This window comes from Branchiostoma lanceolatum, chromosome 19 (genome assembly GCF_035083965.1).
Source record: "Branchiostoma lanceolatum isolate klBraLanc5 chromosome 19, klBraLanc5.hap2, whole genome shotgun sequence".
Classification (NCBI taxonomy): domain Eukaryota; kingdom Metazoa; phylum Chordata; class Leptocardii; order Amphioxiformes; family Branchiostomatidae; genus Branchiostoma; species Branchiostoma lanceolatum.
Window position 1 is genome coordinate 14621162 of NC_089740.1, and position 13878 is coordinate 14635039.

Here is a 13878-nt window from a genome sequence, read left to right on the forward strand (position 1 = left end):
AAAAAGGATTAAGAAAGAAACAAAGAGAGAGGGAAAGAGAGAAAGAAACAAAGAAAAGAAAGAGGGATGTAGAGTTAGAGCTGGCTAGCCTAAGATGTGCGACTTCCAAAATTAGTACTACATAGGTTGAGCATTAGACTAGTTACATGAGTAGGTCGCAAAATGAAAGTGCCAAAATTCCAGTGAGGCAGAATGAAAAAAAAGAACACTGATTCAATAGAATACAACTCAAAACGCTGAAGACAAACGATTATGGCTGTCTTTTTATAACATAGAATACTTTAATTGACAAAACAGATACGGAATGACATAGATACATGCTGAAGTGGTTATCTAATGCTCTTCAGCTGTATATATTGAATTACATGTACATCTTTTGTCAACACTCATGCATGCATTAACTCACACTCACTCATTCATATATCACTCACTCACTCACTCACTCACTCACTCACTCACTCACTCACTCACTCACTCACTCACTCACTCACTCACTCACTCACTCACTCACTCACTCACTCACTGTTCTAAGGTCCCCTGTTGCACATAATTTCTAGCTATGGGTGCACCTGCATATTTTTGTAGGCTATTGGGTAAAGCTACTGTTGTACATTAGTATACAGAATATTTTTGAAAACATGTATCAGAATAAAAAGGTAACCTTTGGTTGTGTATGACTTTGTACTTATTAATTTGATGTATTAATTCTATAGCTATATGTAGTACGTTGCGTTGTTGCGAAATGCCCCATTGTTATGCGGTATCGACTCCATTCACAAGTTTTTACAGACAATGCCGATTGTAAAAGTGACACTCCTCGCCACAAAAATATGCGAATTTTCATGAATTTTGGCAAAATAATTCAGGAAAAAGCAGTATAATGGAGATGAGCTTAGCCTAACTCTGCTATTAAACGAACATCATATATAGCATTCTTACTCGTTAATAAATTATGACAAACTTTGACATCTGTGCCTGTGTCTTGACTTGTCAACCTCTATTTGTAAGAAGACCACATGTGTAAGACGACCGGATTCTATCGGTCCCCTGGGAGGTCTTCTTAGACAAGTTTGACTGTACTTCAAAGAGGCAATAGCATTAAACTTTGGATTGTGTTTTGCTGACATTCAAAAATTATTCCATTTTATGTTGTGCACCCGGAACTCTTTCTGTGGGCGTACATGTATTCTGAAAAATCAATTTCGAGCCCTGATCTACAAGGGGCCTACATGAAGAAGTGCATGCTTCCCGTCCACTTCGGTTGGATGTGCTCACCGTAGTAGTCTCGGATTCGCAGCGTACCGTGGCACACCGCAACGATCTCCGCCAGGTAATCGTCATTGACCATGTCGGAATACTCAAGGTCAAGGTCGCGCAGACACGGAGCGTAGCTGGCGGAGCGATGGGGGACGTACAAGTCCTCAAACTCCTGGGGGAGACCAGTTAAAAGTCAGAGGTTAATAATCTTATTGAAAATTCATGCCCATAGGCTAACTGCAGGTTTACATCAACTTTTAACAATGATAAGTTTCTTGTTATTCTTGTTGATCCCGAAGAAGGCGACGGTGGTTGTTGAAAATTTGATCCGTGAATACCTTAGTGTTGGAAGAAAGTTAAGCACTGAATTATAAGTTTGCTCTCAATTGTTAGCTTTGTGCCACAGCAATTTTTTCAAATGTATCTAAAAGTAAAAATTGATCGGTAGGAAAACTTAAATCTGAATGCATTTACTCCCTATGACTGGGTGACCAATTGATCAAACTTTTCGAAAAGAGCTAGGGAAATTTTTTCCCCGTACAATAAATCTGTAAATACTACTACAGTACATAGCGTTTGTCTTCTCTGTGATGACCAGTGGAAGATTACAGCTCAGAGTCTTCAGTTAGCTAAACTTGTTCAAAAACACTTTCAATTATGACTTTTTCTGACCTCGTCGCTGGACCACTGATCCTCTCCCTCCTCCTCAAACACTCGCCGCTCCTTTTCCTTCAGCTTCAGCAGGGACTGGCACCGACGCCACCTAGCAAGATCTGCAGGAAGTGCAACAGTTACAGATTCAGCCAACATGTCTTCGTAACACCGTTTGGCCCAGAACCAAGAGATCCTGGGTTTGATTTAGCCTCCACCAGGCCCTGCCGATCGCTGGGAAAATAGTAGAGATTAGCCAAATAGAGTGAATTGTATGAGGGGAGTCGACTACGCAGACAGGGTCCGATAGGCAATTGATACCCTCCATGGCCAAACAAATTAAACAAACAAACATGGCCAAACAGGAACAGGAGAGGCAAGTCTTTAAACAATACAGCCATTCAGGTGTATTGTACACAATTTAAATGTATGTGTATAACATAACTTAGAGCCTGCATCTCGAATGCTCAGTCCTATAAATGTCTTTAATTTCACAGCAAGGAAAAACATCTACTGTTTGGGTTTGTACTAATTGTTTTTAGATATCAAAAACTGACAGCAGCCAACTGCAAATAAGTGCACATTACCTGATATGATGGGTAGGAAGGGTTTGGATGTGATCCTCTTCAGACCAGCAAGTCGAGCATCCCGTAACCGGGGGCAACAGACGAGGACTCGGGAGATGGACGAGTCAGTGAGGTCTATGGAGACAAACATAATCTATCAAAAACTGACATAGAGTCTATGTTTTGTTTTTTGTTTTATTCGCACATGTAAAAAAAAACAATAGTGAAATAATTGAAAGTATCTAAAAGAACGTACAGGAGGAGAAAAGAAGCCAGCAAGGCTTTTAAAAACTCTCCTCCTTTTAACTTATCAAATGTTGATTATACAGTTATACAAATGTACAGTACAATAATATCATTCTCAAAATGTAGTCCTCTATATCAGACCAGTAACTATAGCAGTGCATCATGGTGTCTTTTGGATATCCCACAATAACTTGGAAACAAAGACATTAGATGCCATTCTTTTATAGAGGACACCCAAAGGATACCATGTGTCCCTGGTGATAACATACACATGTACATGTGTTCCCCTGCACACACAGATACTGTGTCTGTTGTTTTTTTCCTCATACCAGACACTCATGAAAATCAATTGACCAAGGTTTGAAAAGAGTAGGGGTCCTTTCCGGTGTGAATTGATCAAATAAATCTGTCCGGATATGCATCAGTACAAACCTAGTGTGTTACGTATTCACTGGGTATGCAATACAAACAGACAAACAAGCAGACAAACAAACACTGACCCAGGTTCCAGCTAACGTCAAGCTCCTCCAGGAGTCCCAGGTTCTCTGCCATGCTGACCAGCACACTGTCCGTCATGCCCTCCACACCTGAAATATGTTATAAAGGTAGCAGGGTCTGTCGTTAGGGTTGTTGATTTAGAATCTAAAGGTTCTGTATTCAAATCCCGAGCAGATCTTAGTGTTGTAAGCACGCCCTCTGTCATACCCTCAACGCCTGAAAGTGACATGAACCAAAGTTGAGAGTTCTGTATTCTTCTTAAGAGAGCCCTTCATGCTGTCTGCTCTGTTAAAGCTTCCTGTCACAACTTCGAGATTCTATGTTTATGGCTTTAAAGTTCAAACCATCTACACCAAGCTAACATCTCACTGTGCAGTCAATTCATTGTTCTCATGTCATTCCTACAGTGATTGTAAATTAGCAGACCCTATATACCCAGTATATCTACTAGATATCTCTACCCTAATGTATGCTGGATCAAACATTTGTATCCTAGAACAAAAAGAAATTTATGTACAAATTATGATGATAGAAAACTGACCAGACATCATGAGAGACCGGAGCTGTCTGCAGTTTTCCCCCAGCCTGACCAGGGTGTGCGCAGTAGACAGGCACTGCCGCAGGGACAGCTGTTGCAGGTTCCTACAGGCACCGACTACACAGGACAGCCCCGAGTCTGTGATCTCTTCGCACCAGGACAGGTCCAGACACGTCAGCTGGGGTAGACAAGGTAACAAACAACAACAAAATTACAAAAATGCCAGGTTTTACTCACTGAATGTATAATGCATCTGATAGATTATATTGAACTCTACTACTATTATAAAACTAAAATCATTACTTACACAACAATGGCCTCAAAAACTTCATAGGAGTGCAAAACTTCTGCAATACTTTTGCTAATTATTGTCTTGCTATGAATGAATGAATGAGAGTGTATGGATGGATGGATGGATGGATGGATGGATGGATGGATGGACGGATGGATGGATGGACGAACGACACGACCCAACTCACCCCCTCTCCCAGGACCTTAGCGACCTTCTCCAGTGACAGGTCCATGATGTTGCACTCTGCTAGACTGAGGGTCTGGAGCTGAGGGTTGTTCACTACCAGCGGGATCAAACCCGCATCTCCGATAAAACTCATTCCTGTGGGTTGACAACAAATTGATCAATTAATTGATAAGTTAATAAACTTTCCATAATAACACACTAGATATCAAAGCTACATTCCCTATAAAAGTCATTATCAACAAGTTAATTGGTTAATTGATAAGCTAAATAAACTTCCCAATAGGGATCCTGTGTGTTAACAACAAGTTAATCAGTCAATCAATCTTAGGTTGATTAACTATCCATAACAGACTAGAGAGATCAAACTTGCATCTCCCATAAAATGATCAGTTCTCCATTTAGCAGATCTCAATGGGGCAAAATTATATCCAGCCAGCCAGAATCTATGGGGCTGGCTGGATACAATTTTGCCCCCAAATAGAGCTCTCCTTCCATCACTTTTTACCTCCCCAACCAGAGTCATGTACCCATTTTACACTTGGGTAGAGTAAGGAAAGTCTTGTTCTAAAGTGCCTTTCCCAAGGGCACAACGTCCTGAGCCAGGAATCAACCTTTTGATCTCGTGTCGGCTTGCCTTAGCCTGGAATCCAAACCTATTATAGCTCCCGAGAGAGACCCGGGAACTATAATAGGTTTGGATTCCAGGCTAGGCTTGCCTAACCACCCGGACGTTCGGCGCCACCAAAGCGGACTGACCTTTGACATCTAGATACTCCAGTTTGTTGCAGCTGCACCCGAGAGCAGCCAGGCTAAAGGGGGAGGTCCTGTCACAGTCAATCTGGGGGGGGGGGGAGAGAAGGGGGAGAGAAACACATTTTACATTAGGGCTTGAAACTTATTCATCTAAATGTATTTCTATTACATCATGTAAAAGCATCATGTAAATGCTGTTAGCATTCGATGCACCTAGATATTTGTATAAGGGATTAACTTTAATAAGTAACGTAAGTGTACTATATATATCAATAACGTTAACTGTGCACAATTGTCTAGTATATACAGCATCTTCTTGAAATTTAAGTTACGTATCAGAAAAAAACAACTTTACTTTATTGTGTTTAAAATTTTTCTTACAAATGGAGTAAGAAACATAACAACATGCAGATGTTACCAAATGGTACGGCCAGGGCATAGCCAATGCTGTGATCATATTCTATTGTGAAACAGAGTTATATCCAGCACTCACCATGGACAGGTATCTCAGTTCCTTTGCATGTTGACCAATGAACTCGACTGTCTCATCACTGATCTCTTTCCATGTGAGGGATAACTTACGGAGGTTCCTATTGGCCGAGACAAAGGCCTTGACACAGGCATTCCCGATGTCCGCAGTGTTCGACATGGTCATGTTCATTCCACTGATGTCCAGCGAGGTCACGTTGGGTCGGTACGACTGCAGACGGAATGTTCTCTCCTCTCCACTTGGTTTCATCTTAAGTTTCTGAGGTCTTTCGGAAGGTCTTGCCCCTTGTTCGCCCCAGGCGTATTTGCTTTGACGCGTTGGTATCCCATCATTCCTTGGTGCCATCCCATCATCCTCTGGGGTTAATATCCCATCACTTCTTTGCAACATTCTGTCATCCTTTTCTTCTGTAGCTTTAACATTGTGTTTCCCACAATCCTTTGCTGCTGCTATCCCATAAGCCCCTGCTTCTGTAGCATCATTCTCTGCTTTCTTCAAACCTGAAGCTACAAGGCTGGAGGCTGATGGGTAACCATCCTGTATCCCACAATCCTTTGCTGCTGCTGCTATTCCACGAGGCATGGCATCATTCTTTGCTTCCTTCAAGGTCAAACCTGAAGCTCCAGGGTTGGAGCCAGATGGTGGCATGTTCACACTAGGAGTTAAACAAAAGCTGCCATCTGAAGAATTCAGTTGCCCAGTTTTTGTGACTGACAGTGAATTTGATTCTTTCTTCTTCTGTGCATCTAAGCATTCATCCACCGGTCCTCTTTCTGATACTACCAACTCAACATCATCCAATGACAGACTCTCTGCTCTATTCTCCATCTGAGAAATACTGTTGGAAGACATGCCTCCGGTTATTTTTGCTTCTGATTGGCCAGTAGAATTAAGGGTACTTGGCTCAGATTTGCTATTCCTGGTTTGAATCTCATTAGGTCTTGACTCTGATTGGTCACATGGATTTGAATTCTCTTCATCAATTGGTGTATGATGGAATGTCTTATTGTCATTCTCTGATTGTCGTTCTGCAAATGATTGAGTGAAAGGCATTCTGGGTTCTCGGGTCAAAGGTCGGTTGTCTATTGCACCATTTTGAAGGCTTTGTTTGCTGTTTGTGATGACCTCCTCAACGAAGATGTCAAGGTCATCAAGTTCATTATAAGACTCCTCAAGGCAGAAAATACTCGTAGAATTCTTCTTGGCCGAGTTTGAAACAACTCCAGAAGAATCAATACAATGTCCTCCAACTGTTGGAAGCTCATTGGCTCTACATATACTACTTCTGGCATTGTCACTGCAAGCAGCATTTTCAGAATTCTCTTCTTCCCCATTTACTTGCTGTACAACATCCCTTGCTATTCTGTTCGTAACTGGAAAACTTAGATTAGATTTCTTTGGTGAAATTTTCAGGCCATTTTCACAGTCTGGTCCTTCTTTCAAATACATTGCTGTAGCTCCTTCTATACTACTTTTGCTCTGGCAACTATCAACAGTAGCCATAGAGTCATTGAATTCCATTTCTGTCCCCTCTTCTAATAAATCTTCTCCTCCTACAGAAACTTCTCTTGGAGCTCTTTCTTCACTACTTTCTCCCTCCATCTCCACGCCATCAGGAACTCCTATTGTGATTGGCTGATGGTTGCCATGGTGAAGTTCTCCCGTCAGAATCTTGTGGATGAGTTTCGGCGAGAGCAGCCGGTTGTCCTGCATGGGGGGACACGCCCCCTGGTTGTCCACGGCAACGGCCAATTGGACGGCAGTGAAGAGGCTGTAGCCACACAGGAACCACAATGCACTGCAGTCCACCTACAAACAAACAAAAATATGATTACAATCGAGCTAGTGAGTTTATCATGTTCAACCGGTGTTTTAATAATAATGATTACAATCAAGGAAGGACTATCATTCATGGAAGGAAAACATTATTGTATTTGCTTTGTTTATTCTTCTTTCTCTTCTTTTGTTCCAAACATGGTTACTGGTAAAGTAGCAGACGCCCAGAGGTGTTCAATTAAATCATGTATCACTTACGATAGGGATTGACATAACAGGCAACTATCACCTTTTCAAGATGTCGACCCAGAGACCAGACTTTACGATTTGATCCAATCACAACAAAGGTAAAGGTAAAGCTGTCATCCTCATTTGAGGTGAAGCATGATGCTTTTTCAAGTAGCAAGTGCAATGCGGCTTCGCCACGGCTCGCGTTTTTGGCCAAGCACACCGGGTCACCCTTACTCTTCTCGATAAGTGTGTTGGGTTCTTTTTTAAGTGTAGAGGTTTGACGTTTGATTGTCGAGGCTTACACCTGAAACCACCTCATACCGTTGAACTGTAAAAACCCAAGTAGCGAGTATGCCGCTCCCGGGATTAGAACCCACGCCAATCCCGATCCGCACGGCTTTGGAATTCAACACACAAACCACTAGGCTAAAAGGTCCGGACCGGTTAGACTGGTCAGTTAGTGGAGGTTGATCCCCACTGTTACACAACTAACAAGGGGCTGCCACAACAAGAAGGACCCCTACTCTTATCAATAAGTGTGGTGGGTTCTTTAACATCCTTCGAGTCCCATCCGAGAGGATGCATGTACTAGTACTTACTGACGTGTAGCCAATGTTGAGGACCTGTAGGGTTGGCCCACACAGCGCTGTGAGGTGCCTGATACACTTTGTGGTCAGCTGTAGGCACCCGGATAAGTCCACACTTGCCAGCTTGCATCCTGGAATAACAGCCATGCAACAAGCTAGAAAACAACAACAGAATTTGCACCAGCATTATTTAGTAGCGTTTGTCAGTCCTGGACCACTGGTTAGCAACCCTGCCTCTGGGTCAAGAAACACGCACTGATGTAGTGTGCAAATGTGCCAACATCTTTCTGTATATTTGCCATCAAGAGCTGTAATTGTAAAAATGCTTCTTTTTTAGATCATATTCATTGCTTTCTTTGTGGTTTTTAGGGCCTACGTCTATGTAATTAAATGTATGTTTTGCTACATGTTCTGTAATGTTTTATGTGTGGGTCACGACACCAGCAATCGCTGCCTGTGTCCCATGTGTATTGCACCATCACATCATCATCATCTTTCGTCTCTGTATTACTCCGGTGAGGTACACTCAATGAAGTTTTTCCAGCACGTACGTTTTGTCCTTCATGGCGGACATCACCTACAACCACCATCACAATTCCAATAAAATCAAATAAAAAAATAAATAAAAAATAAATACCTTGGTGAGAGTTGTTGATGTCCGCTTGAGGACCACCTGATGCCCCTGGCTGCAGGAGCGGTCCAGCATCCTCCTCCTCCTCCTCCTCATCAGGCAGGAGGAAACAGTCATCAGTGATGTTGTCACAGTAGGACAGGTCCAGATGGCACAGGTGCCGCCACTGTCTCAAGGCATCCTTGTGAGAAGCAGTGGAAGAAATATTTTTGACTAATTTTCACACAACAGAAAAGAGTTTGCTAATCTGGGGAGCTTTGGAGACGAACTCTGTCTCTTCATTAACCCGGTACAGTCAGATCTGAGTTCTCTTGTCACGACTGACTTGATGTCGATTATCACGTGACGAGAGACAGTCATATACAGGCTTGATATAGTGACGCCCCCGTCCCTGTTTAAGGTACTGCATTGTCTGCAGATCTGGATCGCCTCCCAAACAGTTGAAGAAATAGTTTGATTAGAAGCTATAAAACTGTTTTTCTGATGAACAACAACCTCAAATCTTACCCGAACAACTCCATCGTCGAGTTCAGGGTTGGAGGAGAGGTTCAGCGAGGTCAGATGAGGACAGGCCTGGGGGATACTGCGGAGGTCAAAGGTCACACCAACCAGGTCTGACAGGATGAGGGTCCTCAGGTTGTGGCATCTGGAAAAGCGACACTGAATGAATTACCTGTACCAGCATTCTAGCTAGCATAGTTTGAGCTTAGGGGGCTCCTTTGCTGTGGTCTGGAACCAACTAAATGTCTAAATACCAAGCAGATGTTAGGTGGAAAATTATGAATTTCTCTTACTATGGGGTACGGTTAGGCTTCTCTGACTTTACGACTTTGAGATAACCTTGAGGATCAGTGCCATAAAAGTTAAATTCTAAAACTCTCCACCAAATTTTCTTGTGGATTAGTGCTTTACAAAATTAAGCAGTGAATCCCAGAACTACGAAATACATTTTTCTGGCCTAGTACAATTTTCTAGAGATTATAGATTGAAGCAAAATGACAAACTTGCCTTCTAATCACTCTTGCCATCCCTTCCCACCTCACATTGCAACACCTGGACAGGTCCAGGACTTTCACGTGCGGGGGGACAAGTAACCATAGCAACTCATCTGTCAGCGTCTTCGGGAAGTCTGCCGCGATTCTCTCGCGGATGGAAGAACAGAGAACGCCGTACGCACCGCCGGCCAGCTGGGCTCGGATGTGGCCGCACTGGAAGGGCGAAGTTTCGCCAAGACGGAGCACGGTACGAAGCACGACAGTTTGGGACTGGAACTGTAGCGTCGTCACGCGACTTTGGTCCGTTTCCACGCCGTGCTTCTGGTGGCACAGAGGCACGAACGAAAACAAGTTCTGCAGCTGGAGTTTAAGAAAATGAAAACAAAATGTCAAAATCACATAATATATGTAACAGACAGGGTGATACGTAACCACAATCATACTAAGCACTTCCAGCAACACGCAAGCACAAGTCACCAAGAGCTAAACACCTAGAGAGACAATCGACTCTTAACTGAGCCAAGTGAAACCAAGAAACCCAGCACCAAGAGACCACGTCTAGCGATATAATCTGATGTTAAGCAACTTCACTCTGGACAACAGAAACAACAATACTTAAAATACCAAAATACAGATTCTGAAGTAAAACAAATATCTATGGTTATTATAGTCATCTATGGACATAAAGTACCAATGCTTGTAACGAAAACCTCCAACTATCGCGATTATTGTTGTGTACTTCTTTTGACAGATCGTAGAAGACCAAACTAGTCAGCTAAGAATCGCCCCCCTCCCCTCTCTAAAACTTCAAGTTTCGCTGGAAAAACAACAGATAAAGTCATCAACAGTTGGCGGGATTTATAAATATCTAAACTGAGAAACCGTGCATAATAACAACTTAGACGAGACTGTCGTAGAACTCGTCACAGACAAACAAACAGATAAACAAACAAACATCACCCACCTGTTCCGCCATCTTTGATCCTGGAATCTTTGTCAGCTGACGACGGGCGAGTCGACTATAAATTCAGAGTTAAGTCCAAATAAATAATTTAAATAATTTGTCCTTTCATACTGAACAAAGAATGGAAAAAATATAATTTTAGTCACTTTTTAGAATTTACAAACTTATCTAGTGACACTTTTTTGACAGAATATTTCCATTTGTGCCGTTGAATAGTTTTATTTTTTCCCCGTTAACGCAATGGGCTAATCCAAAAACGAACATGGCGACATCTGACAGAAAATCATTGTTTTGATCCAAAATATTCTAGTTGTAGCCATTTTCTCTCCACACTCAGTGAAGAAATTCCACCAAAGTCTCAAGTTTGGTGATCGAGACCATAATGAGCACGTTACAAAGTTTTCTGACGGGGTTTTCCAAACTGTTTTCCGTGAAATCGACGATCTCGAGCGTTCTGTTGGGAGGGTTCTGTGTAGCAGCCGACAAAGCTCTGAGGTGAGACTGTCTGTTTTCAAGGCTTCCAAAATGGAGTTGTGCTAGGTCTGAAAACAATGATTTCCTTGATCTTAAACGATGAAACCTACGTTTATAATATCAAATCGCGTGTCCTTTTAAGACAAATTACGGTGATGCAATAATTTCATAGGTTTCGTGATTGTTACGATTAACGTTAACGTTATAATACGGCCGAGGCTACAAGATGTTCCTGTCAATGATAATTTGGGCACTGCCCATAGGATGTCCCTGTCTTCCTGTCATGTTCCTTCTTAGCCAGTTGCATAGGATGGCATGGGTGTATTTTGAACCCTGAGGCCCCCACTCAGGAAGTGATACTGTGCAGCTAACGTTGGCTATTGTCGATCGATTTCTGGTTCTGTACTACTACCACTGTTCCCTCCCTTTTCATAAGTGGAATCCCAAAACAACTCAAAACAACTCTGCCCATAGGGTTAACCTGGGGATCAAGCTAAGTTGAAGTATTTTGCACCCATTTATAATTAGATGGAAGCCCATCTCTGATCAAACCCTACTGCGAGCCTTGACGAACACTGATTGACGAACATCACTCACTGATTGACGAACATCACTCACTGATTGGTCGGTCTGTGGTCCTGGGGGATCCGACAACTAGCCATCCAAGGGGTTAGGTGTTCAGATCTAGTTGGAGATAACTCACAGAAAAAATGATTTTTTTTCATGACCCATAGTTGGAAGCCCATCTCTGATCAAACCCTACTGCGAGCCTTGACGGACAACACCGCCCACGGATTGGTCGGGCTGTGGTCGTGGGGGATCGTTTGCGGCACCCGGACTAGACAGGATGTTCTACACACGCTGCTCTGCGGACTGCTGGCCAGTCTGGTGGACTCGGATCACTTCCTCGCTGCCAGGTCACTCAGGTTAAAGGTTCGTGCAAAAATCTGACCAGGTCTCTCAGTTTAAATGTATGAGTAGGATTGAATATCAACATATTAGGCTTTGTTTTTCACTGTTTAGTGTTCCATCCAACAAACCTGCGAAAATTCCTAGAAAACTTAACTAATGAGGAAGAAAGGTTGAGTAAGGTTAGACATGTAATAAGCCTAAAACAGATACTCAAGCAATTTTGAAACAGACGTTTCAGACAGCATCTGCTCTCTTTCGTCAGCAACTAAAGGTAAGAACTTGAGACCAAATTTTAAGGAGGATACATACAATTCAAACTCTACTACTGGATAAATTACCGATATTATTCCTAGACACTTTGAGTGGCATCCATCATTCTTCTTCAGCGTCACGAGAACGTTTTGAGGAGGATAGTTGTTTGGATCAATGTAACTGTGTTTAGTAAACAGAATCTCCTTTTTTTCCAGGATGCACTTTCGTTACCGGCAAGGCCGCCATTTCACGCCACAAGCCTCCTCCTGTCCACTGTACTCACCATGTGGATCCTCCTGAAGATTTTGGACTGGAAAGCTCTCCATCTACTACCTTGGATTTGCACTGTTGCCTGGCTATCGCACCATATAAGGGATGGGACAAGGCGTGGCCTATGGTTTCCACCAATAGGAAGCACCCCTCCCATCCCATATTGGATGTACATAGGACTGATTGTACTTCTGCCCAATGTTGTGATATTGTGTCTTAACTTCAGGGCAGTTTTTGATCAGACTAGAGTTGTAGATGCACCATTGGTATCAAATGTATAAAAAGGTCAAATAGTTTGTAAAATTCAAGGCAAAGGAAAAATTGGATAGTTATAAAATATTTCCCGAAGAAAGGATAACACCAAGTTGTGTCAAATGTAATAAATGTTATAGGAAATCTTTTTTTCTAATTAAACCTTTCCAAAATATATTTGTCTGTTGTGATTATCTTTACTTACAAATATACTCAAAGATAATCATACCTGTCCCTGGTGCTGAAAACCATCCACACACAGGTAAACACACATATCCATTGAGCTAAACACTATCCACACACAGGTAAACACACCTGTCCCTGAACACCATCCACACAGTTAAACATACCTGTCCCTTGTGCTGAACACCATCCACAGACAGGTAAAGGCACCTTTCCCTACTAACACCAATCATTCTTTATAAAAATGACACGTTTTTCAAAGTTCTATTGGATGAAGGCAAAACACAACTCTGAAATGTTTGAAAGCTTTATTTCTTACACATATCCAAACATGTACCCTTACCACATCACAATACCAATCCTGCAAACTTGCATGTTCACATTATACTAACAATATCTCCGTATGTATTTTTAATTTGTACATACACCAACACCATTACATGTACTTTATACAGACATCAAAATGCCTCGTGTTTCTAGTTTATACAGAAATGCCTTTCCAATAGTAGTGGAGTCACCAGCCCCGCTAGCTTACTTAACCAACATATCCTTTCATACACTGAATTAGCGTACGTAATTTGAGCACACTTTTACACCAGTAACATCAGGCAGTTTTGCTTTGGGACATGACTTTTGTAGTCATGACTTTGCCAGACTCATAATGAAACTTTTATGTTATAGTGAATAAAAAGCTCAAGCATATGATGTGAAAAAGGTGAATATCATGTGGTTTGTGCCATGATTTGTAAAGGCCCATGCCAGGTACATAGTAACACCGATCTTAAAGAAATCAAATTTGTTCCTCGGTCGTTTCCAGTCTTTGTTACGAACAAGATTGCCCACTGTACTATTAGGATGCAGTTTTGTTTGGTAC

General features: G+C 42.2%; 2 protein-coding genes across 2 annotated transcripts; one reads left to right on the forward strand and one right to left on the reverse strand.

Moving 5' to 3' along the window:
- Nucleotides 1–642: 642 nt before the first annotated feature.
- Nucleotides 643–10724, reverse strand: LOC136425186 (uncharacterized). The gene is made up of 13 exons (XM_066413982.1): nucleotides 10662–10724; nucleotides 9711–10057; nucleotides 9210–9348; nucleotides 8709–8883; nucleotides 8084–8226; nucleotides 5481–7286; nucleotides 4991–5072; nucleotides 4236–4369; nucleotides 3760–3934; nucleotides 3221–3307; nucleotides 2496–2609; nucleotides 1930–2030; nucleotides 643–1429 (listed from the first exon to the last, which is right to left on the reverse strand). The coding sequence occupies exons 1-13, from the start codon at nucleotides 10671–10673 to the stop codon at nucleotides 1226–1228; spliced, it is 3519 nt and encodes a 1172-aa protein (XP_066270079.1). The 5' UTR covers nucleotides 10674–10724; the 3' UTR covers nucleotides 643–1225.
- Nucleotides 10725–10917: 193 nt separating this feature from the next.
- LOC136425548 (transmembrane protein 267-like) lies at nucleotides 10918–12940 on the forward strand. The gene is made up of 3 exons (XM_066414467.1): nucleotides 10918–11156; nucleotides 11870–12068; nucleotides 12515–12940. The coding sequence occupies exons 1-3, from the start codon at nucleotides 11044–11046 to the stop codon at nucleotides 12848–12850; spliced, it is 648 nt and encodes a 215-aa protein (XP_066270564.1). The 5' UTR covers nucleotides 10918–11043; the 3' UTR covers nucleotides 12851–12940.
- The last annotated feature ends 938 nt before the right edge of the window (nucleotides 12941–13878 follow it).

Coding starts and splice junctions, on each gene's coding strand:
- LOC136425186 (XM_066413982.1), bottom strand. Junction 8,227..8,708: donor CATCAACAACTCTCACCAAG/GTATTTATTTTT, acceptor GTTGTTTTCTAG/CTTGTTGCATGGCTGTTATT. Junction 3,308..3,759: donor CCGGTCTCTCATGATGTCTG/GTCAGTTTTCTA, acceptor AACATATTTCAG/GTGTGGAGGGCATGACGGAC.
- LOC136425548 (XM_066414467.1), top strand. CDS start 11,044: ATGAGCACGTTACAAAGTTTTCTGACGGGGTTTTCCAAACTGTTTTCC. Junction 11,157..11,869: donor GCAGCCGACAAAGCTCTGAG/GTGAGACTGTCT, acceptor CATGACCCATAG/TTGGAAGCCCATCTCTGATC. Junction 12,069..12,514: donor CCAGGTCACTCAGGTTAAAG/GTTCGTGCAAAA, acceptor CTTTTTTTCCAG/GATGCACTTTCGTTACCGGC.